This window comes from Penicillium samsonianum, assembly GCF_028829775.1.
Source record: "Penicillium samsonianum strain IBT 33392 chromosome Unknown utg000002l_segment0_segment0, whole genome shotgun sequence".
Lineage (NCBI taxonomy): Eukaryota > Fungi > Ascomycota > Eurotiomycetes > Eurotiales > Aspergillaceae > Penicillium > Penicillium samsonianum.
The window spans coordinates 1,451,747-1,474,659 of record NW_026643260.1 but is presented as its reverse complement, the minus strand read 5'-3'; the positions used below and the strand labels follow the sequence as shown (position 1 = coordinate 1,474,659).

The 22,913-nt window shown below is 48.8% G+C and overlaps 11 protein-coding genes across 11 annotated transcripts; 4 read left to right on the top strand and 7 right to left on the bottom strand.

The window, feature by feature from the left end:
• Window positions 1–289: 289 nt before the first annotated feature.
• N7471_002415 (casein kinase II subunit beta) lies at window positions 290–1,818 on the bottom strand (the record flags this gene model as incomplete). The annotated part of the gene is made up of 2 exons (XM_057275135.1): window positions 290–796; window positions 862–1,818. The coding sequence occupies 2 exons, from the start codon at window positions 1,816–1,818 to the stop codon at window positions 290–292; spliced, it is 1,464 nt and encodes a 487-aa protein (XP_057139773.1).
• Window positions 1,819–1,988: 170 nt separating this feature from the next.
• N7471_002414 (uncharacterized protein) lies at window positions 1,989–2,273 on the top strand (the record flags this gene model as incomplete). Its single annotated transcript, XM_057275134.1, has 1 exon — window positions 1,989–2,273. The coding sequence occupies one exon, from the start codon at window positions 1,989–1,991 to the stop codon at window positions 2,271–2,273; it is 285 nt and encodes a 94-aa protein (XP_057139772.1).
• Window positions 2,274–4,446: 2,173 nt separating this feature from the next.
• On the bottom strand, window positions 4,447–6,717 carry N7471_002413 (Zn(II)2Cys6 transcription factor; the record flags this gene model as incomplete). The annotated part of the gene is made up of 3 exons (XM_057275133.1): window positions 4,447–5,406; window positions 5,464–6,386; window positions 6,468–6,717. 3 exons carry the CDS (start codon window positions 6,715–6,717, stop codon window positions 4,447–4,449), a joined length of 2,133 nt encoding a protein of 710 aa, XP_057139771.1.
• Window positions 6,718–7,309: 592 nt separating this feature from the next.
• On the top strand, window positions 7,310–8,319 carry N7471_002412 (Class II aldolase/adducin N-terminal; the record flags this gene model as incomplete). The annotated part of the gene is made up of 3 exons (XM_057275132.1): window positions 7,310–7,596; window positions 7,660–8,176; window positions 8,239–8,319. 3 exons carry the CDS (start codon window positions 7,310–7,312, stop codon window positions 8,317–8,319), a joined length of 885 nt encoding a protein of 294 aa, XP_057139770.1.
• A 703-nt stretch (window positions 8,320–9,022) lies between these two features.
• N7471_002411 (alpha-hydroxy acid oxidase) lies at window positions 9,023–10,545 on the top strand (the record flags this gene model as incomplete). The annotated part of the gene is made up of 7 exons (XM_057275131.1): window positions 9,023–9,116; window positions 9,212–9,245; window positions 9,306–9,643; window positions 9,705–9,947; window positions 10,014–10,267; window positions 10,320–10,396; window positions 10,470–10,545. 7 exons carry the CDS (start codon window positions 9,023–9,025, stop codon window positions 10,543–10,545), a joined length of 1,116 nt encoding a protein of 371 aa, XP_057139769.1.
• Window positions 10,546–10,909: 364 nt separating this feature from the next.
• On the bottom strand, window positions 10,910–12,009 carry N7471_002410 (ketopantoate reductase family protein; the record flags this gene model as incomplete). Its single annotated transcript, XM_057275130.1, has 2 exons — window positions 10,910–11,751; window positions 11,814–12,009. The coding sequence occupies 2 exons, from the start codon at window positions 12,007–12,009 to the stop codon at window positions 10,910–10,912; spliced, it is 1,038 nt and encodes a 345-aa protein (XP_057139768.1).
• Window positions 12,010–12,532: 523 nt separating this feature from the next.
• Window positions 12,533–14,406, bottom strand: N7471_002409 (putative flavin-containing amine oxidase; the record flags this gene model as incomplete). The annotated part of the gene is made up of 2 exons (XM_057275129.1): window positions 12,533–13,600; window positions 13,666–14,406. The coding sequence occupies 2 exons, from the start codon at window positions 14,404–14,406 to the stop codon at window positions 12,533–12,535; spliced, it is 1,809 nt and encodes a 602-aa protein (XP_057139767.1).
• A 511-nt stretch (window positions 14,407–14,917) lies between these two features.
• On the top strand, window positions 14,918–16,694 carry N7471_002408 (NAD-dependent succinate-semialdehyde dehydrogenase; the record flags this gene model as incomplete). The annotated part of the gene is made up of 5 exons (XM_057275128.1): window positions 14,918–15,023; window positions 15,094–15,463; window positions 15,530–16,164; window positions 16,225–16,486; window positions 16,571–16,694. The coding sequence occupies 5 exons, from the start codon at window positions 14,918–14,920 to the stop codon at window positions 16,692–16,694; spliced, it is 1,497 nt and encodes a 498-aa protein (XP_057139766.1).
• Window positions 16,695–17,210: 516 nt separating this feature from the next.
• N7471_002407 (cysteine hydrolase family protein) lies at window positions 17,211–17,774 on the bottom strand (the record flags this gene model as incomplete). Its single annotated transcript, XM_057275127.1, has 1 exon — window positions 17,211–17,774. One exon carries the CDS (start codon window positions 17,772–17,774, stop codon window positions 17,211–17,213), a length of 564 nt encoding a protein of 187 aa, XP_057139765.1.
• A 582-nt stretch (window positions 17,775–18,356) lies between these two features.
• On the bottom strand, window positions 18,357–20,021 carry cbhC (putative cellobiohydrolase; the record flags this gene model as incomplete). Its single annotated transcript, XM_057275126.1, has 6 exons — window positions 18,357–18,401; window positions 18,456–18,697; window positions 18,803–19,060; window positions 19,246–19,383; window positions 19,457–19,710; window positions 19,777–20,021. 6 exons carry the CDS (start codon window positions 20,019–20,021, stop codon window positions 18,357–18,359), a joined length of 1,182 nt encoding a protein of 393 aa, XP_057139764.1.
• A 1,337-nt stretch (window positions 20,022–21,358) lies between these two features.
• Window positions 21,359–22,776, bottom strand: N7471_002405 (uncharacterized protein; the record flags this gene model as incomplete). The annotated part of the gene is made up of 2 exons (XM_057275125.1): window positions 21,359–22,670; window positions 22,724–22,776. The coding sequence occupies 2 exons, from the start codon at window positions 22,774–22,776 to the stop codon at window positions 21,359–21,361; spliced, it is 1,365 nt and encodes a 454-aa protein (XP_057139763.1).
• Between the last annotated feature and the right edge of the window lie 137 nt (window positions 22,777–22,913).

The following is a 22,913-nucleotide window of genomic DNA, read 5'->3' as shown; positions in this document are numbered from 1 at the left end:
CTTATTCTCCCGGCCATACAAACCTAGCAACCACCTCCCGTGCAAGAAATTAGATAAAAGTTATGTGGTTTCAATTGAGTCCTGATTTTCCCTAGGAATGGACTAGACTGGTAATTCAAGTACAAACGAAGTCGTAGAAAAAAAAACCATCGCAAATGACCATGCGATCCAGGTAACGCCGTGGTTCATGAAAACATCTGAAGAAAAGCACAAGCATACCACGTATCCCTCGTTGCGCCGAAATGTTGCCCATGAAAGATTGGCAATGGAATCCATATTTGTCAAAATTTTACTTGGCGACGTTCATGCGAGCGGAAGCTGCGTCACCGAGGAGCTTGTCGTTTGTGGCTGGCTCCGCGCGACCTTCGGCATAATCTTCATCATACTCGAACGCATCGTCGTCGCTTTCGCTATCCTCGATGAACCTGTGGTTGATATCAACCTCGGCAAGACGCCACTTGAGATCCTCACGCTGGTTATCCTGGAAACGAGCAAGTGCAGCTGCGGCGTGCACCTTGAAACCGTAGATCCGGGGTTCGTAACGACGACTGCTCTTCTCGGGATTCAGGGCCGGATAGACCTGGAAAAGGATAGAGTGGAATGAGGTACCGAAGTATGCACCATCGATGGACGAGTGACGTGATGACTTGGGGTTGTAGATGTCCTCACACTTGGGGCAGTACAGCTTGACGGTGCTGATATTCGGAAGATCAGACTCGCCGAGAGGAAGCAGCGCATGTCCATCACACATCACACGGGGGCATTTTCCAAAGTCACTCTTCTTGTATTTTTCAAGCTACAGGGAGGTTAGCACGTTTGTTCAAGGGAAAATGTTCACACAAGTTCAGGATGTCAACATACCATTTTGGCAAGACCACGAGTCGTAACAATGTACCGGGCATGAACCAAGCCATAGAGGTGACGGGCAGACTTCTCGATTTGCTCACGCAGATCGTCGTCTGCATCAAGATCGAAAACGTCGGTCACAAGATCAAGAGCGTACTGGTAGTACGAAACCTCGGTATTCAAGCCGGTGAGGTTAAAACGATCGGTCAAGTAGTCCTCGTCAATCTCGCAGAAGTATTCATTACCACGGGATGAAACAAACTGGAAATACATGATTGCGATTAGCACGATCATGAGCAAGAGTGAACGACTGTATCGACCAGAACTGGAGAGAAGGGTAGATTCGGAGGAACGTGAGGATGTCCAGGACCCTCCACGCCCAGGGCCGCGGCGTGGAGGTTGCGAGGAATGGCCATTGGGTGGTTGTGCTCGTCCCCCGGGGTTGGGACCCGGACCAGGAGGCCCATTGGGGCCATTTCGATCCAAATGGTCCATAGCAGAGGGATCCATCTCGAGCTGAACATGAATTGAGAGCAGACCGACGAAAAAGTAGATGCAAGTAAAGCCGCAGGAGATATACATAAAACAAGAATGCATATCGCCATTGCGCCCGACGTCAGACGCGAGTTGGAATGATGCGAATGCCGCCCCGAACATGAAGATTGTCATGAAGAGGACAGCGAAGCGATATGTTCCGGAATCCATGATGAGATAGAAAATCCAGTCGAGTAGAGATAGAAGCAGAAGACGATAAAGGCGCCAGAGGATACTTGAGAGGAGAGAACAAGCAGGTTGTGTATTTATGTCGGGCACCGCGTGGATCGCCGGGCCAACAGTCACAAGGTTGTGGTTGTCGCCAAACGCCGAGACAAGATCGTCGCGGCAACACGATTGACCCGAAGTTTGACATTCATTCGGGTCGCGCACGCCAGCCAGCCTGCCTCTCGCAGTCCTCCATTTGCGGTCCTCCATTTTCAGTCCTCCATTCGATCGGCCCAACCCAACCCACGGTGGCCCTGTCGCCCGCCATAACGCCTCACTCATCTCACGGGAAATCAAGTCATGACAACAGAAATTCACTTACCCAGTCTCGCCAGTAGCTGGTATAATCACTATCGGTTTCGCTGTTGAAGTCCTCCATGATGAGGGATGCGCACTATCGTTCTGTCGCTGGTATGAAAGCCACCAGGTGGGGTGATCAAGCCCGTGGCGCTGAAGCACCCAAATCTGCACAGCTGGTGAATGCAGGTGGATTTATGTTCACTGATAATCTTAAGAGCGACAAGAGGCTCTGTCAAGGGATTGGCGCAGGTTATGAAGTTGTGGAAGTGGGTAGTGGGCAAGGTATGTATCCCGCAATTCGTTATCGATGCTTCGCCTACCGGGCGGTCAGCCTAGATGATCTTCAGACCGCCTTTGGCAATTGATTTACCCGTGCACGTGCCCAACGTGGTACAGCCAGCAATGCCAGTGGTACAGCAAGACCCGTGGACTAACTGAAAAGAATCTGAGAAGACCATTAAAAAGACCACCAAAAAGACATTTAAAAAGACATCCAAAAGACTACCATGAAATACTACTAAAAAATTACTTGACAAGGCCGCATAAGCAGCCGATACTTCAAAAAAGGCAACAAATGTCTGCGCTCAGCAAAAAATATACTCCACCATTATCGCATTAACTTTCCACCTAAGTCAAGAACATAGGTCTCATTCCCGATAGCCAAATTTGTAAAGCTCGAATATGAGCAATCTGCCGTAATATTTGATGATGATGGGCTTAGAAATTCTTCCTCTCTATGGATGACCCGTCGACAGCTTCTCCAGGTCTGAACTAGGTTGCTTCCGAGTCCTCTGTGGCCGTCTCCATGTATGCTCTTCGACTAGGATTTCAGGAAGTGGGAGGCCTTCATCATCATCATCTAGGACCTCGGGATTGCTCTCTTAGGGCAGTTTTCGAGGCGCTTGCTTTCCTCGGGCCTTCGCCTATAGACAAGCGTGGTGATCTTCCAGCTTATCATCAATGTTACTCCGCGATTAAATATCGGGCATATCGCACTGCCGTGAGCCCTAATCTTCTTCTTCTGCTTCTGCTTCTTCTCGGATCGAGCTTATCAAGTGTAAGGAGAGGCTTTCTTTTCTTGATCAAGAAGAGCAGGTTCCCTAGCAGAAATTTACCCCTTATATATCTCTAGATGGCTTGTTCAACCTCGAACTTCAATGAGACTAAATATAGCATTGAGCATTTAATTGCATCGGCCTTAAGTTACCCTCACGGCAATAGTGGCAAGTATTACGAGCACAGTTGGAGGCGCTCAACACCAGCACTGCTAGCTGGGATCGAGAGAGCATCTAGGACTATGAAGCAGTATAAACAACCTTGGGGGAAATACTGCGAAGTGTGGAACATAATTGCGACCCGAACCTTATCCCTCGGGTACTACCGAGTAATCAAGGTCCGAAACCACAACTAAGATCCAGCATCATGGACGTCAAGATGCATGGTGCAATGTGAGTTGATTGAAGGGTCGTGAAAGCTAAACCAATACTATGTTAAAGAAGCAATTTTGCGACGTTTACATTACCAGCTCGGGGAAGCCGGGATGTTGAACCCCCCAAAAGAAGCTAGCGCCAGCACATGGCCTCCATTTCATCGAATGTATAAAAACTGTATTTGGGAGGTTTGCTAGATCATGAATGAATTGACCAACTAGGTGTTTATATCCAGACTCTAGAAAACAAAGAATATCCAAGCGATGAATGGATGCTTGTACGTTGTTGGATTGTGGAAAATATATATGTACTCGATTTGTTGACCAACAACGAATATCGGGAGTAACCTTAAGATAATCCAAGATTTTACATATTATTTACTACAAATTCTGCTCTTAATTCCCTTGAAAACCTAAACTACATGTAGTCATGATTGTGGATGTGGATGGCGAATAGCAGTGCCATTATGTTGATTATCATTTAATCCAGGATATAAAGCTCCTCTACCGATCAAAGACCTTCCCAGGATTCCTATAATAACTGGCCAAACCAGCAACCACCGCAACAACTACTGTGAACCCTTTCCCGTTACCCTTTTCTCTTAGGGAGGAGCTGTCGAGTGAATTTTTTGCTCCTCGGTTGGAATTGGTGTTGAATCGAAGCTGTGCTGGACCACGGCAGACTGTCGCAATGCGTGGGCGAAGAGGAAACTCCGCAATGTTTTTCAAGCAGCGCATTTTCTCTAGCCCTCTATGTGACCCTTTGAGAAATGAAGGAATATTTCGAGCTGAGTGCACCAGGGGCACTTTTATGAGCTCCTAATTAAGCTTGAAAGCAGCTTGGGAAAAATGTGGACCTCTGCTCAAGTGGCGCGATTCGGCCCGGGGAAAGTGTCGGCGAAGCTAAAAGCGATCCGTAGACCCTCTACGGGACTAGGTTTTGATTCATAGCGGAAATAGGAAGGTTTGGAGTATTGGGAAGATTTCGCGGCCGAGTATAGTATTGTATGCGGAACTGATTGGTCTAGATGGCTATTTCACCCACGAGAAAGTTTCCCGAGTGAACTACCTCAGCTATATTACATTCAATAGGCTATATATCATGACTCTTAGGTTAACATGAGATGGTCCCCCGTCCGTTCCACAACGCTGCGCCAGCCAGAATGCATTTGTCGATTTGTTGTTGGTCCCTGCCTCCAAACTTCGTGTACAACTTGTATACCTGTCCTCACGGCTTCAATTCCATATACTTCCACTCGCTCGTACCACAGTCGAAAGCGATCTTGGTGTCTAGGCTCAAACGCCTCAGTGGCACCCATGAATGCTGGCCAGAAAAGCGGAGCAGCAAGTATTTTGGTCTCCGCTTTGAGCTGTTCAATGGCTTCGATGCTATCCAGAACCGCCTGGACATATTGGCGGAGATACCGATGGCTCATCAGTCTCACACTCTGCGAGAAATAGATAATGAGAGCATGAAGGAATGCCCGAGTCTGGTGGTAGATGATGGTGGCACTAATGCCATTCGTGGACTCTTCGTAACGATGAAGACGCTCATCGAGTGGCCAGTCCATGATCTTTTGTTCAAGATGATCGCAGATTTGGTTTAGACTATCTGGGATAGATGTGCCTTCCGTGTTCATTCGATGGTGCTTCACCTCGTCGATGAGCTCGATGGTTTCCTTCAAGAGAATCAGAAGACTCTGCGGTATACCGTATATGCATTCGTATGCCGACATCTCTAACAAGGTGCGCTCGCCTGTCATCATATCTGCTCCCATGGGAAGCATAGACGAGGGCGTTTCATCATCTTCAATAAAGAGGTGCTGTTTGGGAAACACGGGCTGCGGACCGAACGTTCTTTGTGAGCCCAGTGATGGCGAAAATCTGGACATTCCGCTTCTTGATCTTTTCACGGCGGTACTTTCATAGATCACGCGCAGGTAAAGATATATCCGATGGAGCGATTGGGCCTTGCGAGAGAAAGTGGCCTTCCGAGTATTCATATGGCTTATAAGCCTTTCGGCGCCGTCCAAATGAACACTGCAAGTACTTGTATCTCCAGACATAACCTGCAAAGTCAGATTAGCACAACCGTGTCAAGATGCAACCGCAAAGGGGTATGTTACATTGATTGTAATCATAGAAAGCATAGTGGCAAGAAACTCCTTATACTTTGGTCTCTTGTCGGCATAGAGATCGGTTTCAACCGCATATTTGAGAAGTCCAATGGCATCACAACGATATCGCGAAGCGATTGTGCCCCATTTATTAGCTTCTTCTTCTCGGTGATGAGATCTATGATCGTTGGATAGACAAAATGCGCTTATAGAAAGCAATGAATTCTTTAATGCGTCACGGATCCGCGTTGTGCTACATCCAAAGCTCATTTCACCTGCAGATTGCAGGACACGGGGTAAGTGGATTGTCTTCCAGGGGCTTTTGGCATTGTCAATTACACAGAATAGGTTGACTACTCGGTGGCTGTAGTGTCTCATAAGGAGTCGCTCCTGGGACGGAACGACCAGGCTCTCGAGTGTATTTGTCAGAGGTGGAGACATATGCTGTGTCTTGTTCGATGTGTTGCTCTCGGCCCCCTGCGGGAGAATCAGCCCCTCTGACTCGAGAGGTTGTGATTGTATATCATGGCCTGTATAGGCTGGAGAGTTCGAAACAGTGCCTGGCGCCACTGGGGCCAAGTCTTGCTGTTGAGTAAAATCCAAGACCAACGGTTGCCCATGAAGATTACAAAGGCTCCATGCTGCCCCTGCTTCAGAATTATCATTCCATGGATCTGACTCTATGGAAACTGACTCCGGATTGAAGATTAGATCGTACCCATTCTCGGGCTGGCAAACTTCAGTTGTGCAAGGAGCTGTAACATTCAGTTCATCAACAGTAGACGAGGTACTTTGTTGAACCCGAAAGACACCAAAATTCTGTATGTTGGCACTGACATCCTCACTGCGTGGGTTGACAACGGATTCCAGGGAATCGAGATAGTGTAGAATACCATCCACCTGGTCCCAGTCTAAGGCATATTCCAGAGGCTCTAAGATAGGCGTCAGTACAATATACACCAAAAGGAATGGCAATAAGCCACAAGGTACAATCTGATGCCCGTGCAACTCACCTGGAGGCATAAGACGTCGTAGAGATTGGCTCATGGAACCCGCCGTTGGGTCCACCGAGCGAAGGCCTCGCTTGCCTGTGGCCGGTGCGAGCCACTGCAAGCGGGCAGAGTATCCCTCACAGCTAAGTCCCTTTTCATAACATTGACTACAGCACGGCTTGGCCTCATCGCACTTGATCTTGCGTGTCCGGCAAGTCCAACATCCTGTAAACGTTTTCGTGCGCTTCCTAGATCGAACTGGGGCGGACATGGGATCGAGGCCTCCACCCACCTGCGCATTCGACAATTAGCTGCGGGTTGAATATACAGGTCGGTGAAACTAGTCAGGAATAATGACACTGGATATGGATCATCGGTTCCAGGAGAATGGGGACAATTCCAATTGTTAGCATGGAGATGTGATGAGGGGAAGTTGACACCGTGGGGATGTGGTTTGCTACGCGATAACTGCCTGTAAATGTGCCCCGCCGTTATCGAACAGATAGCTATCCATGGATGACTATCCCGATCTACAACATACAAACCGAGACCGGGGAAGTGGGCGCGGGGCATTTTTCGAGGGAAAGTCACCGCGTCGGGGATGCCTTCCTAAACCTGGGACCCACTTTGAGCCCTGCGACCAATCACAGCCATTCAGAAGTATGTCTACTTGGGTTTCCACTTTCAGACATGCTGATCATGACATGCAGGTAATTCCGAATTCACAAAGACTTTGGTATATATTGCTTCGGTACACTAACCTCCTTCATTCTCAGTCCAAAAAAATACCGGGAATCGAATCAACCTTTGGCCGACGAGCATTTCAAGAACTAAGAAAACACAAAATTCAGCAATCCTTCAATATGACCACAAATACCACTACTCACTCCCTCGAGGGACAAGGTGACTCCATTCATGCCACGGCAGAGGTTCCAAGTCAAGCCACTGGTGCCCAAGCAGCGCTTGCAACCGGCGGATACGAGTTCCCCGGCATTCCCAAGATTGAAGACCTCCACAAGAAGCGACAATGGCAGCTTGAGCACATGGCTGGTGCATTCCGGGTCTTTGCACGAAAGGGCTACACGGAGGGTACTAGCGGTCACATCAGTGTGCGCGATCCGATCGATCCATCAACATTCTGGATTAACCCGTAAGATTTGAAGTCATCCGACTCATGCGTATCCAGAAAATTGACACGGCTGACATTCTTCAGCATGGGAAAGCACTTCGGCATGCTCAAGGCCAGTGATATGGTGCATATCAACGAGGAGGGTCAGGTTATCGGCGGCAACAAGACTGCCATCAATGCGGCTGGCTTCATGATCCACAGCGCCATCCACAAGGCACGACCTGATATCCATGCTGCCTGCCATACGCACTCTCCAGCTGGAAAGGCCTGGTCCACATTCGGTCAGCCTCTCAACATTATTAACCAAGATACTTGTAACTTCTGGGGCACACAGGCCGTCTACAAAGCATTTGGCGGTGTTGTTCTGGGTGCGGATGAGAGCGAGCGCATTGCCGAGGCCCTGGGAGATACAGGCCGGGTTATGGTGCTTCAAAACCACGGTCTCTTGACTACTGGTGGTACTGTTGACGAGGCGGCTTACCTGTTCACATTAATGGAGCGCTCCTGCGAGGTTCAGATCATGGTCGAGAGCACTGGTATCACTCAGAACATCATTGGAGACAAGGAAGCTGAATTCACTGCCAAGGTGAACGCTGATCCAGTAAGTTAGCATCTAAGACATGGCATTATTTGAGATGAATGGTGTTTTAACACTCAATGCAGGAGACTCTCTATACCGAATTCCAACCAGACTTTGAATATGAGATCTGGAAGTCTAAGGGCGAATTATGCAAGGGGAAATAGATCTGAGGCCTACCTTTTCTTTTGCTCAGGGATTATTCAGGTACGATTCTCAAAAAATCCAAACCACTGTTAATTTATGTTATCATTCGCTTTTTGATCGGGAGAAGAAGACATACATTTCCCGTTTCTATACAATGTCTATTAGGCTCCTATCTTCACGTATAAATTGTGACAACATTGTCCTTGCAAATACTGCGAATATATTTTTCGAACAATACACACGAGTTTATGTATTCTTTTGTATTATTCTGTATATTTTGTATATTCCAAGTCTACTGCGAAGAGAATTATAGCGCGTAACAGCTATAACTAAGACTATATGTAGTGACAGGCGATTTAGACTTATCTTCGGCGACTCTCAGTTTCAAGGTTGTAAATCAGAGTTTCAGCATCATGAGGGGGTTGGCCAATCAGAGTGTCTCGATTTCCCTTACTATTCTGGGCAACAGACTAGGTAGGCCATAGCGAAAACGTCCACTATCGGTGTGTCGCCGACATCGCCAAAGATTGAGATAATTGGAGACCTCCTTGGTCAATTCACTTTCCTTCCGCCAAGGCGTTACAAAAACAATCATATATTAGCTCCCTAGCACTAGAAGCTATCCACCTTAGCTTTAACATTTGTATATTATCGCCCAGTCCCTTTCAGACCTCCAATTAGTACCTTCTAATATCCTTTTTGCACCCATTATCCCGAGCTACAATGGCAAACCGGGGAAAAACTCACAATGAGGAGGTCTACTGCATCAAAGACCTCGAGCGACTGGGCTCAAGCAAGATGCAAAAGGCTTATCGTGGTATGTTGGCGACCTACCAAGATATCGGAATTTTGCACTCTGTTAAATCAATCATTGGAATGCTTAATGGTATAGCAGCTGACAAAAACAATTAGAATATTACAACGAGGGGGCTATGGACCTGATCACGTATGTATATGTTCTATCTATCTCTAGCTTTCCTCTCAGGTAGCTGATCATTAATAACAGGCTGCGAGAAAACGAATCAGCGTACGATCGATACATGATCCGTCCCCGCGTACTCCGCAATATTTCCAAACTGGACACCAGCACCTCCATCGTCGGATGCAAGGTGAAATTTCCGTTTGGATTCTCTCCAACTGCCATGCAAACACTGGCACACCCCGACGGAGAGGAGGGAACATCCAAGGCCTGCGCCAAAATTAATACTCTGATGGGTCTATCAAACTACTCTACAAAGGATCTTGAAAAGGTGATCGCACACGGCAAGGGAAACCCTTACGTGATGCAGATGAGTCTTCTCAAGAACAAAAAGGCTATGATCCAGATGATCAAACGGGCGGAAGGTGAGTTTTTTATTTGGGATAAAGCGGAATTATTGTGTCTAGTTGCTAACGTGAATCTCAGCCGCCGGGTTCAAGGCACTATTTGTCACCCTTGACGTACCTTACCTGGGTCGTCGACTCAATGAGTACCGTAACAAGTTCGCGGTGCCTGAAGGCATGGAATACCCAAACCTCTTTCCGGGCGTTGATGTGACCAATCTTGAGGACGGGGATGAGTCAATGGCCTATGACGACTCTATTGAGTGGCCTGATATTAGGCCCTTCTTCCGTCAATATACAAAAATGCAGATCTGGGGTAAAGGAAGTATGTACCATTTCCTTCGAAATACTGGTCAAGAAATCTCAGTTCATTAACATTGCCCATGACCAGTCTACAACGCCGGAGATGCTCTGCTCGCCATAAAGTACGGCTTCGACGGGATTGTAATCTCGAACCACGGCGGTCGCCAGCTTGATAGTGTCCCCTCCACCCTCGATGTTCTCCGCGAGATTGTCCCTGTCGCAAAGGGCAAGATTCCCATCGCTGTCGACGGTGGTATCCGACGTGGTACAGACATTTTTAAGGCTCTAGCTCTCGGCGCCGACTTTTGCCTGGCTGGCCGACCGGCCATTTGGGGTTTAGCTGTGAGTCCCAATTTGAGATTGACTTGTGGAATAAGTGTATTGACTTCTATAGTACAACGGCCAAGAGGGTGTGGAGCTTGCTCTCAACCTGCTTTACGATGAGTTCAAGACATGCATGGCATTAGCAGGGTACGACATCCAACTGAACCTAACGGATCAATTGCTCTTAGGTATTATCAGATAGCTAATATTTGCTTTCCAGTTGCAAAAGCGTGTCTGAAATTCAAAAGGAGTTGGTGTCGCTGCTCCAACCTGATGGTCGTTTGTTGAAGTTGTAAAGAGGGAGGGAACATAGCGTGGTATATCATAGCGAGAAGTGACATAGAACCAGACAATTTTATCAAGAATATGCAGTTACACATGAAACTCCATACTTGCTCAAGAAAACATGTACTAGAGATTGAATGATACTGCATGTTGTCTAACAGCGGCATGATTTTGTTTGTTGTCGGATGCAAGCCTGAGTTGATGAACAATGAAAGACAAACTATCTGATTACTTCATACTGTGAGTACCAAACCAATTTAAAGGGGGAAGTAACTATTTTGTAGATACTAAAGATCCATCTAAAGATCTAGAAAAAAAACCATGACCAAGTTCATCGCATTAATTCATATTCGTTTGAAACAACCTTGGAACTATTTATTGATACGGGTTATCAACAGGGAACTTGGGCTCCCACAAGCCCTTACTCTCTTTAACCTGAAGCTGCAAGCCCTTTAGTATACCGTAGACAGTACGAAGAGTAGGCATAGGAACGCCCTTAGCCTCACCCTCGCGCAAAGGCTCACCAACAATATTCTCAACTTCAAACAGATTCCCATTCTCAATATCCTGACACATAGACGGCTTGAAAGCAGTATCGACAGGATCACCCCGAATAACACTCTCAATAAGTTCTTCCGGGAAATCCGTGACACCGTCCGCACGAGCAGCAGCCAGAATCTCCTTCATGATAGGACGAATAAGGTCATCAATGACGTGTGCGCTCATTCGCATGCGGGGTGTATCCATACGCAAGATTGTCGAAACCGGATTGTAAGAGCCGTTGTAAAGCAGCTTTCGCCAGCGACAGCGGCGGACATCCGCATCGTAGATCAGATCGAGCTTGCCGTGCGAGTTGTATATGTCTATGTAGCGCTTGGCTGCATCCTCGGCGACCTCGGCTGAGACTCCCGGGCTGGAGAAGGGACCAATCTTCTGCTCGTCTGGGTCATCGTGCAGGATATCGCAGTGTGAGCGTGTAGTGGCGCCGACTAAGGAGACGCTGCTGATGATTGGGTTTGTGGGGAAGCGGGGGATGATGGGCTTCTCGATGTTGATTCCGTTCTGGGAGAGAACGATGGCGGTTTTACCGGGCGTTACGGCAGGCGAGATAATGTCGGCCACTGTTGGGGATACGTCGGGGATGTTCTTTGTCGTTACCAGGATGAAATCAAATGGTGGGAGGTTCTCCTTTACGACATCCGGGACGGCCTTGCAGACTTTAACGATAGGTTAAAATCTTGATACATTGACATGTGGTGCGATAAGCGGAATAACTCACTATTGGTAGGTCGGAATCTGATTCCATTGCCATATTGCACGGAATCGATGTTGACGCCGTTCTCCTTCACGGCTTCGTAGTTGGATCTCATGACAGCCGTGACCTCGGCTCTGCCACCCTGCTGGAGCGCATAGGCTGACATAGTACCGACACCGCCGGTGCCGACGATGAGAACTCTTGCCTTTTGCTCGGACATTTTTGTTCTGCGGGTAGAACGATATTGTTGAGGAGCGATAAAGAATGAGCGCGTTGGAGCCAAGCAAGCAGGTCGTTTGAATGGTTTAAAACAACGGACAAAGCTCATTGAGATATGTGATATGACAACATACAAAGATAAGAGCTCTAGATTCACAAGTCAAGACTACGCAACCTTATTAGTACTGAATAGGAAGATCATCGCGAATGGGAAAATGATGGATCCCCCACTAAACTGCAGGGTGATCCACTTTTTCTAGAATAGGCATCTCACGGCGGAGACTGTGATGTCGATCCGTAGGATTAATGATAGTATTAACTAAATGTTGTCAAGTTGGAGCGAGTTATCTTTGAATAATGTAGAGACAACTATCCTTAGGGCAATTCAGCCCATAAGGAAGAATCGTAGTGGTTTTAACCCGCACCGTTACAGTAAAGAGAAAAATAACAGTCATAATTTGGTGATATAAAAAGCCTTCATCTAGATAGCTTAAGTGTAGTATACCTTATGGCAAACAATGCCTCTATAGACGTGAAACAACACCGAAATTCAGTGTCTTGACAACCTCAGCGGCAGCCCGCTCTCCGCTACGAATAGCACCTTCCATATAACCCTTCCACTCCCCAGCAGTCTCTGTGCCTGCGAAGTGCAAGCTCCCAGAACTTTCGCGCAACGCATCTGGGCCCAGACTATCGAGGACACCTGGAGTCAGCGCTGTGCACGGACAGCCCCAGCCAGCCCACTCATCATTCATCCATTCGTACGCTGTCAATTGAATGAATTCTTTATCAAGATTTGCAACTCCAAAAAGATTTCCAAGTTGTTGCAGTAAGCTCTGTTCCCGCTCCTTTTGGGACAGCGCAGACCAAGCTCGGCCAGGATCGCCTGTCATGAAGCAAGTGAGGACATACTTCTGATCTTCGGGGCTGCAGCTGTCTCGTACAACACTAGCAGGGCCGATGAAAGACTGAGCAAGACCACAGAAGCCAGCTGTAATCCAAAATGGAGACCGGAACTCCATCATGGCCTTCGTGTAGTATCCGTAGGTTGTGGACTCAATCCATGCTTGCTTCGCCGGAGGGAGTTTGGGGTGAAACGAGATAGTCTTCATGGCTGGCGTAGGTACAGTAATAATGACCTTGCGGGCGCCGTAAACAACACCTCCCGCTCGAACCTTCGCTGACTTGTCGGCGTTTTGGATAACTGAGTGAACGGGACTAGAGAGACGAACAGTGCCCTCCGGCAGAGATGATGCCAATCCGAAGGAGAAATGCTGAGTACCCTGTCGGATGCGGAGATATTGGCCGCCATCCTTGCGATCGGATCGCATCTGCAACAAACCACCTCCAGACTTGCAATAGTTCAGGAAGTAAAGAGCTGAGATATCATTGGGATCTTGACCAAGCATTGCCCGAGTCCAGACCATTCCTGTGGCAATAGCAACCGCACTCGCCCCACGGGACCGCAAGTAGGCCTCAAATGTGATCGAATCCAAGTTAGTGTCTTGGGGCCTCCAAGTGTCGAGGGCTTGGCATTCAGCCTCGCACATATCGCGGATTTCCGCTAGGTGGGCTTGGGTATCTTTATCAAACTGGAAAATAGAACACTGTTAGCTCCTGTTATCCCTATGTTGTCTGTTTGGGGTAGATGACTTACACTGGGCAGATCTCCATAGACAAATGGAGTGCAGTTGCCATTAAAGTCCTGCAGAACTACATTGCCCTGGGTGTTCTGCTCAATGACCTCCGCACCGTAGCGCTTCGCCAGAGCATGGACCTTGCTCTGGTTAGTGTCATTGATCCAGCCGGCACCCAAGTCAATTACACCGCCACCATTCAGCGGTGAGCTCCAAGTCTTACCGCCAACACGATCACGCGCTTCAAGGACGACACAAGACAATCCCGCACGCAAAACATCATGTGCAGCGGAAAGACCGGCAAGGCCGGCGCCGATGATGACAACGTCTCTATTCTCGTTGGTTGAGGGAAGTACCGGCGGAATGGAGGGTTCTGGGAGGGCGATGACAGCGTCGATCTCAAAGAGCCATGACGGGACAGCAAGCTTTGGGACGGGGACCAGGGTGATGGCCGGTCGGTGACCAGCGAGGAACCGTTGGATGTGCCGGGTATGTTTGCGATTGGCTGCATCATAGTCCACGATGAAGAGTTGCAGTTTGACGATGTTCTCGATTGAGGACCCAGCGGCGATGATAAGCTTGCGCAGGTTCAGGAGAGCCAGGTGGATCTGTGACTCGTAGTCGGCTGGCACGATGCCATCCTTTGTGCTTCCGGGCTGTCCAGCGACATGTATGATCTTGCCAGCGGGTGCGACTGCTGCTGGTGCATAGTACGCACTGGTGGTGTTGAACAGGTCGACGGTCTCTACGGTCTTCGGCATATCGGTAAATGTATATTTGGGGGTAGTAATAGCCGGGGAAGAAACGCGACCACACGGAATTGCCGGGTTATATATGGCAGAGATACCGAAAGGGGTGATAGGCTGAGATGCACAATTGCTGATATGCAACCTCTATGGCCATCACCGCTCGTTCTCAACCCCACACCCATGCATCTTATCGTCCGGGTAATCAGGCCCCAAAGGGAAGGAGATCCCGGAAGAAAAGGACTGTAATGATCTCACCGCATCTCCCTACATAGCCAATTAAGGGACAATCTGGGTTGTCGGCTCTCCAGGGCTGTTCTCTGTGGCCTTCCCCATCGTGCGCCCCGCCAGCGCTGTCACCTACCCTACCGAGACGGCAATCTGTGGACTTCGGAATGAACACCGAACTTGGATAATTCCACAGTCAACATTGCAGAGTGCATAAATGATATCGTTAAAGAGTCATGAGGCCCTCTATCCTGGTTATTTATGATATTCTGCACGTTCAGGTGACTCCAATCCAACAATGGCTACAAACATCCGATTGAAGGACCCATCCTTGCTGGTCGGTCAAAACTACATTGACGGGAAATGGGTCGAGGCGGTGTCTGGAAAGCGATTCATTGTCACAGGTGAGTGGCCAGCTACCATTGACGTCCGTCCTGCTATGATTCATTACTTACCACGCTGTACTGCCACCAGACCCTGCGAGCGGCAAACTCATCGGATCTTGTCCAGAGTCAGACACTAGAGATGCACAAGGAGCAATAGAATCGGCAGCAGCGGCACTTCCTGCCTGGCGCTCTCGATCTGGTCGAAACCGCAGTCGCCTTTTGCGTCGATGGTACAACTTGGTCATGGAGAACAAGGAGGATTTGGCTACATTGATCACCTGGGAAAATGGCAAGGCTAAACCAGATGCTGCCGGCGAGGTTCTCTTTGCAGCCAGCTTCCTTGAGTGGTTCTCAGAAGAGGCCGCGCGGATCTATGGCGATGTTATTCCACACACTCAGCCCAATTTCCGAGTTTCTGTTCTGAAAGAACCCATTGGTGTCTGCGGTCTTATCACGCCGTGAGTCCACTTTACATTTGAATCCTCGTTGCGATAATTCTTTAGCTAATAAGTCACCGCTCAAAGCTGGAACTTCCCCGCTGCTATGATTACGAGAAAACTTGGCCCTGCCTTGGCGGCTGGCTGTACAGTTGTCGTCAAGACCGCAGGCGAAACTCCCTTTACAGCCAACGCCTTGCTCAAGCTCGGCGAGCGGGCAGGAATACCTGCAGGTGTTATCAATAGCATTGCTGCGTTGGAAAACACGCCTGAGATTGGCCAGGCCTTGTGCTCCTCGAACACTGTGCGCAAAATCTCCTTTACTGGATCCACTCGGGTCGGAAAGCTGCTCATGCAACAATCGAGCAACTCCTTGAAGAAGCTTAGCCTGGAGCTTGGTGGTAACGCTCCGTTCATTGTCTTTGAAGATGCTGATCTCGGTCTGGCAGTGGATGCGGCGATCAGTAGCAAGTTTAAGTCCTCTGGACAGACATGCGTGTGCTCCAATCGGATATTTGTCCAACAGAGCATTTATCCGGAATTCATCAAAAGACTTAAAAGCGCAGTGAGCCAATTCCAAGTTGGTAATGGCTTTGACGCAAAGACCACGCATGGCCCTTTGGTTACCCCCGCGGCAGTGGAGAGAGTTGCCCGTCTTGTGGATGATGCTGTGAAGCGCGGTGCAAAGGTGGAAATTGGGGGGAAGAGAAGGTCTGACCTGGGTATGTGATACACTAGATACTTCCCACATGCATGAAAACTGACGAGACGTTTTTGTTTAGGTCAGAACTTCTTCGAGCCTACTATCCTCACCAATGCGAGCCCCGATATGTCTGTGGTCAATGAAGAAATATTCGGCCCGGTGGCCCCCATTTTCTCCTTCAAGACGGAAGATGAAGTTGTCGCTACCTCCAACGCGTGTGATGTTGGATTAGCTTCGTATATCTTTACCCAGGATGTCACACGCGCAAACCGAGTTTCGGAACTCTTGCAATTTGGCATGGTGGCCGTCAACACAGGTGTCATTTCTGATGCTGCTAGTCCGTGAGTCTTCCCCTTGCATATTCCCCTGCAATTCTTCTGCTTTGTTGGAGTTTAACCTTCCGATATATTCTGACAATGAAATAGGTTCGGCGGAATTAAGCACTCAGGAATTGGCCGTGAAGGAAGCAAATACGGGATTGATGACTATCTCCAGACAAAGACTGTGGTCACTGGAAACATCAACGTGGTCCATAAATCTTCTCTGTAGACTCTATCTATCTACTTCGGCGGAGATATCTTTCGGATACTAAAACCAAATGACTATTGAACATCATCTCTTCAACGATCGAGGCAACTATGGATCTTGATAAAGATTGCTGACAATAATGCCTCAGAAGAGCCAGGTTCACAAGAACATCTATAAAATGAAATGGGCATAGAATGATGCGGAAAATAAGTCGTCTGTGCCTAGCTATCTAAGGTAGATTACCACTAGAGGGAACCATGAAGTCCTAGTACTGTTTTCATCCATAGCCGTGGTGTTATCCATTCCGACCTTGCTCTGCCTCAATTTTCCAATAACGAGAACTTTGATCTACGACTCGGCGATTTCAACTCTTCGCAGTGCCCTAGTGGCAGAGCCTGACGGGACAGTGAGGATCACCGATCTTAGAGATTATTGCCTAGAATGGAAGCAGGTGGGAACATTCCCGCACAAGATACGTCCTAGAAAATCACTGCAATAGTAGACAAAAGCAATGGTTTGCGGCCAAATATCTCTGTCTTATTCTCCCTTCAGCTCCTTGATCCAGTCTCTCGCACCCACCACTGTGCCACGTTTTGCGAACAGATCATCCGTCACCACCCTATGTGTTTCCTCTTTGAAGTCCACACATAAATCCCTCAGCACGACAATCTCGAAATCCTTGTCCACAGCCTCACAAAGCGTACTTAGGACCACACCGCTTGTAATTATACCGGCCATGACTAATTTCTCTACTCCCAAACTCCTAAGTACAATATCGAGATCGCTCCCTGAAAACGCGCTCACTCTCTTCTTCTCTACCACAATGTCGGTTGGGAGAGGTGCGATTGATGGATGGATGGCAGTAGCTGGTGCACCAGTCACAAAGGAATTCGACTTCGCCAGTACCCCGAAGATAGGGTTGCGAGGGGAGCACTCGGGGTGGGAGGGGCGGAAGGAGACGACGGTGTAGATAATTTTTATCCCCGCGGAGCGGGCAGAGTTGATGGTGTCGGCCATGAGTGGAAGGTATGTGTCGTTGATGGGGACGAGCGGAACAACGCCGGTCTGGACGTCCATGACCAGGAAGGCCGTTTTGTCCATGTTGTTGGGCGAGGATAAAATAGAGAGAAGAAGATTTCTGAGCGAACCAGTGTGGTTGCAAAAGTAAAAACAGCAAAAAGAGCTTCTTATAGTTCAGTCGTGCCAGAGGAGTAAATAAGTGGTAGCGTTCAATTGCGCGAATCTGCTACATTTCTTCAATTTCAGCCACCCATCTCCATGGGTTGGTGGTTTTATGTCCGAAACCTTACCTTGCCTCCTCCTCTTCCATGGGCACGTTGGAGCTCAGTTGGTGAGCTCCAACCTGTCAGTAGTTTTATGTCCGCTAAATCCGGGCCCACAATTTTTGGCTGCCGATTTCCGTCAGATTGTAAGAAATACGCTTTAAATATTCATATGATCTTCACTATTATCACTCCTTCCGTACACAGGGTTCACCGAATAATCGTAATAGTACTCCGTACACTCGAAGAATTTACACCTTCGAATACGAAGAAGTGAACACGGTCTCTGACATTGCTTAATACCTTGAGATCAAATTCGTCCTTGTTATTCCACTATCACGAATGAAACATTGAACTCAATACATCATCTCCGTTCAGTCTACCTACCAGCCCCGCCGATTTAAAGCGAGGGATTAGCATTCTGCACAAGCTGGGCAAAGTATGCCTGTGAAGCCGTCAGTATTGTATAAATAATCCCTTTCCCTTAGGGCACTCTTACCTGGAACCACGTGCCAGCTTCAGGCGCAGGCTGAAGAGCATCGCTGTACCCACAGTGGGCATCGTACCGAGCCGAGCTGGAATCCGAAGTACCATCACTCTCGCCACCGGGTTTCACCCAGACAAAGGCATCGGCCAAGGCATCTCCTGTATTAGTAGTTGGTCGAACACCGAAACCGGTTCCCTTGACGTTGCACCAATCGCCCCAGGCATTTTGGGAAGTGGGCTGAACTCCATTGCGGCCTGGAGCAAAAAGGTTAGTGTGGGACTTTTGACTCGGGGGAGGGGGAAGTCGATATGACGCTGAATTCATGTGGACCAGTTTTAAAGGGGTTCCTGATTACATACCAGTGTCGGTGATGAAGTGGGCATCCCAGCCTGCACTCTTAAGAAGGGGAGCAAGGGCGTTGATGTATTTCTTCTCATCGCAGTTGTTGTCTCCTGAGGTGTATGATGGGCACGTAGTGAGAGACCAGGCGTTGTAATTGGCAACATTGGTGGCAAGTCCGCGCAGAGCCGCGGGTTTGTTGGCAGTGTTGTAGACGTTGGCGTAGAGCTGAGCTGCTGGGCCCAGATTGGCGGGCCAGCCAAGCCATCCCGCGTGTCCTATGTGAATAGTTAGTATAATTACACGATGTTGAGTGCACCACTTGGAGGCACCACAAGAAATGACAGAACAAAGGAGATGACCGGAAAGAAACAAATGCAAAATCCTGTTGAGGATATTCCATCGCTTATTCTGTCTGTCGCCAGGGCGTTGTCGCCTTCAAGGACTCAGGAAAGATCCTTACCGGCGTCAAGGTACATGGCAACATTAGCCAAGTTCAACTGAGTCACTGCATAATTAGTGCACTCCAAGTAAGCGTCATGTGCGCCGGCACACTTTGACACAGCCATGTTGGTAACCAGATTAGCCAGACTATCAGGTTCTAGTAACAATGTCAGCGACGATTATTCCCTCCGTCTTCACACCAAAGCCATCAATCAGCAAGATCTACTCACCAACAACAAGAATAGTCTGGACATCAGAGTATTCAACCAGCACTTTGCGGATGGAGTCAATGTACGCCTTGTACTTCGCAACACCACCATTGGCAACAGAGTACTCTCCATTACTGGCCAAAGCCGCACAGTCACGATCAGGCAGATCGTAAACAACGAATTGACCAGCAATCGGCGGGCTAGCACCGGCTTTGTTTTGAGCCCTAATGTCAGCCAAGAACTTGTCCATTGTTGGGACCTTGTCTGCGGTATCCCTATAAATCAAAAGCAATATCAGTATTGTGCTCGAGGTGTAAAAGACACCGATGCAATGAACTCACAGCCAATAAAAGGATGGAACTTTGGCGGCTGCGCTGGCACCGGCTTTAGCAGCACCCGTCATGGATGGCAAAGCCGAGGCTGAGACTTCGGATGCATAGAACGAATTCACGTAAAGTTGGTACCCTGAGAAAGGATTGCCCGAAACTGCTGCTGCTGCGGTGACAGTTGGGCTATCTGCACTTGAGATTGCAGCTGCCGCTGCGGAAGAGGCCAGCAGAGGCACAAATGGGATGAAAGATCGCATATTGGCGTCTTGAAACAATGGATGTGAATGTTGCTGGTTTCTATTTGATGCTGGTAACGATTGTGTAGGAATTAGATCTCCTTATATACCCCAGCGAGATGCACGTCTTGTCACTCCTACGGAGCTTGAAGCCGGAAACCCGAAGAAAATGCCACACCATATCGAGCTATTCAAGTATGAGATCATAACTATCTCCGTTCAACTGACCATTCGCATACATTGCCAAGACGCATGTACGGCAGAGAAGGGAGGGAATAGCACACTCTGCCCTACATGTGGATAAATCTGGCTAAATCTTGTCTCGTCCGGGGTCGATGGAACACAGCACTGATGAAGACAAGGTAATCTGCAGCCTTGAAACCACTATAAACTGCCTAGATAGTCAAGGGGAGGAGGTGAAATGTAATATCAAACTCCCGGCATCAGCGCGGAATCGACCCCCCGTCCCCAAAGAGGACGCTCGTCGTCGATCCTCCCCAAACTCGGCGCGGGAGGACCATATTAGGCTCGCCCAATGTTGAGAGGTTAAGCTATTCGACCCTGTTTAACTGCTACCATGGTATATGAAGATCCTTGGCTGTCGCGAGGGGAAGTAGTAGCATGTGAAAACAAATTGATTTTGTCCTGTTAATCGACAACGAATTTCTAGTAACCGTTGCAATGGAATAGGTATTGCTCCAAATACCGGACAAAGTTGAAATAGAGACATGTAGACACGATAAAAAGTCCAGTCAGGGAAATCACTACGAAAACGCCATTTGCTTTCGACAAGCCACATTATTCACATCCCCGGGACCCCGCACCGTGGCGGCAGTGTTCTTCAGCCGGGTCAATGTAAGGGCCCTACTAGTCTCTATATGAAACAAGGATATTTCATGCACGGGAAATTAAGGGTGTGCCAGCAGACACGTTTGCCATACAATCCAATCCGTCCGGTCATAATCGTCCAAAAGGCTAAATCGAGTTGTCCAGGCTGAAATAACGGGAAACCCTGTTTCTAGGGCTGTGAAAGCGTGAAAGCCGGGCTGAGAGGGATAGATCATGATTGAGCCAAGTCAACCGCTTCCATAAAGGATAGCTGGTAGGCCCTGGATGTACTATGTCGGTAGTGACATTGGGTTCTTTAAAGTGAGCGAGCAGGTTTCAATATGACTTCATTCAATTAGGAAATGTAACACAGAAAGAAGTGTTAAAGAGTGGAGTGGTATCTGTATCATCATCATATATAGTCCCGGCCTCAGCCTGGGGTATGTGCCAAAGAAAAAAAAAAGAAGAAAAGGAAAGAAAGGAAAGGGAAGGGAAGCCCAAAAGAATAGCAGGGAGGGGGAAAAAAAAAATCAACGCTTTGCTTGATCACACTCGGCTAAGAACTTGTGAATTCCCTCGACACCTTCATATGCAGAGTTGCTATCAGGTTGGCCAGAGCTGGAGATTTCCGGGAAGAAAGGTTGATCTCCAAGCTCACTGATGTTAATACTAGAGTAACTCTTGGTCGAAGATCTCCATGGATTGGCACCAAATAGCTCACTGTCCTCGAAACTGATAGCATTTCCCGAATCACGACTGCCACCTGGTGATGATGGCGTGCAGCTTTCTGGTGTCATCATCCCTTGCCAGTCAAGATCCGCGGGATACTGTGGGTGCGACTTTGGGATTTTTTCGAAGTAATAGTCAGTGTCGGAGGAAGCGGCAATGCTCGGTGCAAAAGGGAACAAGAGAGCCAAATCAGCGCCATTGCGAATATCGAAGTCTTCATCTTGCACGACTCGGCCTCGCTGAATCCCGGCTTCACAACAGAGCTGCTCCACAGTTTCCGCATCGCAGCCTGGGAAGCGCACCCGTATAGTCGATCGGTCGTGAAGGGAGATCGGAAGATCACCAAGTGATGAGAGACGCTTTAGGTCGTTCATCACCGCGGAGAAATCCTTCAAAGCACGGGCAAAATCGGCAGAAAGCAGATCCATCAGACCCTCGGAGTTCAGAGAGTCGCACGAGGCAGAACGGTCCTGCTTACCGAGACCACCAACAGCACTGAGTGCAGTGATAGTCGGGGAAACTTGGAAGTCAATGTACGAGCCAGGGGCGGTGTGCAGGTTGGCATTCATCTTTCGCTCGGCCTGGTCCTGCAGCGTGCTGACTGACTTATACCGTTTCTCTCCGGTGCGGGGATCGATGCCGTCGAAGCGGACTTTCTGCCCAGACAGAAAGAAAGCACGGACGCCCTGGGACACATTCTGAATAACTTGTGCTGGTGCTGCAGGCCCATGGGAAAAGTATCTAGCTCCACCAAAACGGCCAGCTCCAGCAGCGTATCCTCCCGCAGTGCGGCCAAGGGTGCCACCGGTAAGATTGGGACGAAGAGTAGAAGCGAAAGGTGCACGGCTGCTGAGTCGACTGATATTAGACGCAATGCGAGAGGTGGTACCGGCAGCGGCATTGCCTCCTAGTCCCGATCGAATCGCAGAGGTGAAGGCGCCAGCGGCACGGGTCGAGAAGTGGCGACTGCGGGCTTGACGGATGGCAGCGGCACGGCTGATTGGCTGGCGAGGGTTGATTCGGGCATAGGCGGGTTGGTATCGCACCGAATGATACTGTGTAGGCTCTGGTAATTTGTTACGTATAGCCTTGGAGGCCTTTTCGTAGGCAAACCTAAGAGGATGTCAGTCAATGGCTCGATATGGCGACAGAAGGGGGAGACGTACCTTGCTGCTCTCCAGATTTTAGGAAGCAGCAGGTGGCCTGCTGAAGGCGCCATAGTGGTATTTCAGAGATGAATAGTTCACTGAAGATGGTGGAGACGGATGCTGAGAAGAGAGAAAGGATCCCTGATGACGCTGGGGTCCACGGGTATACACCCTTATCTCTCCGCCTCAGACCCGAGGCTCCGCAGTG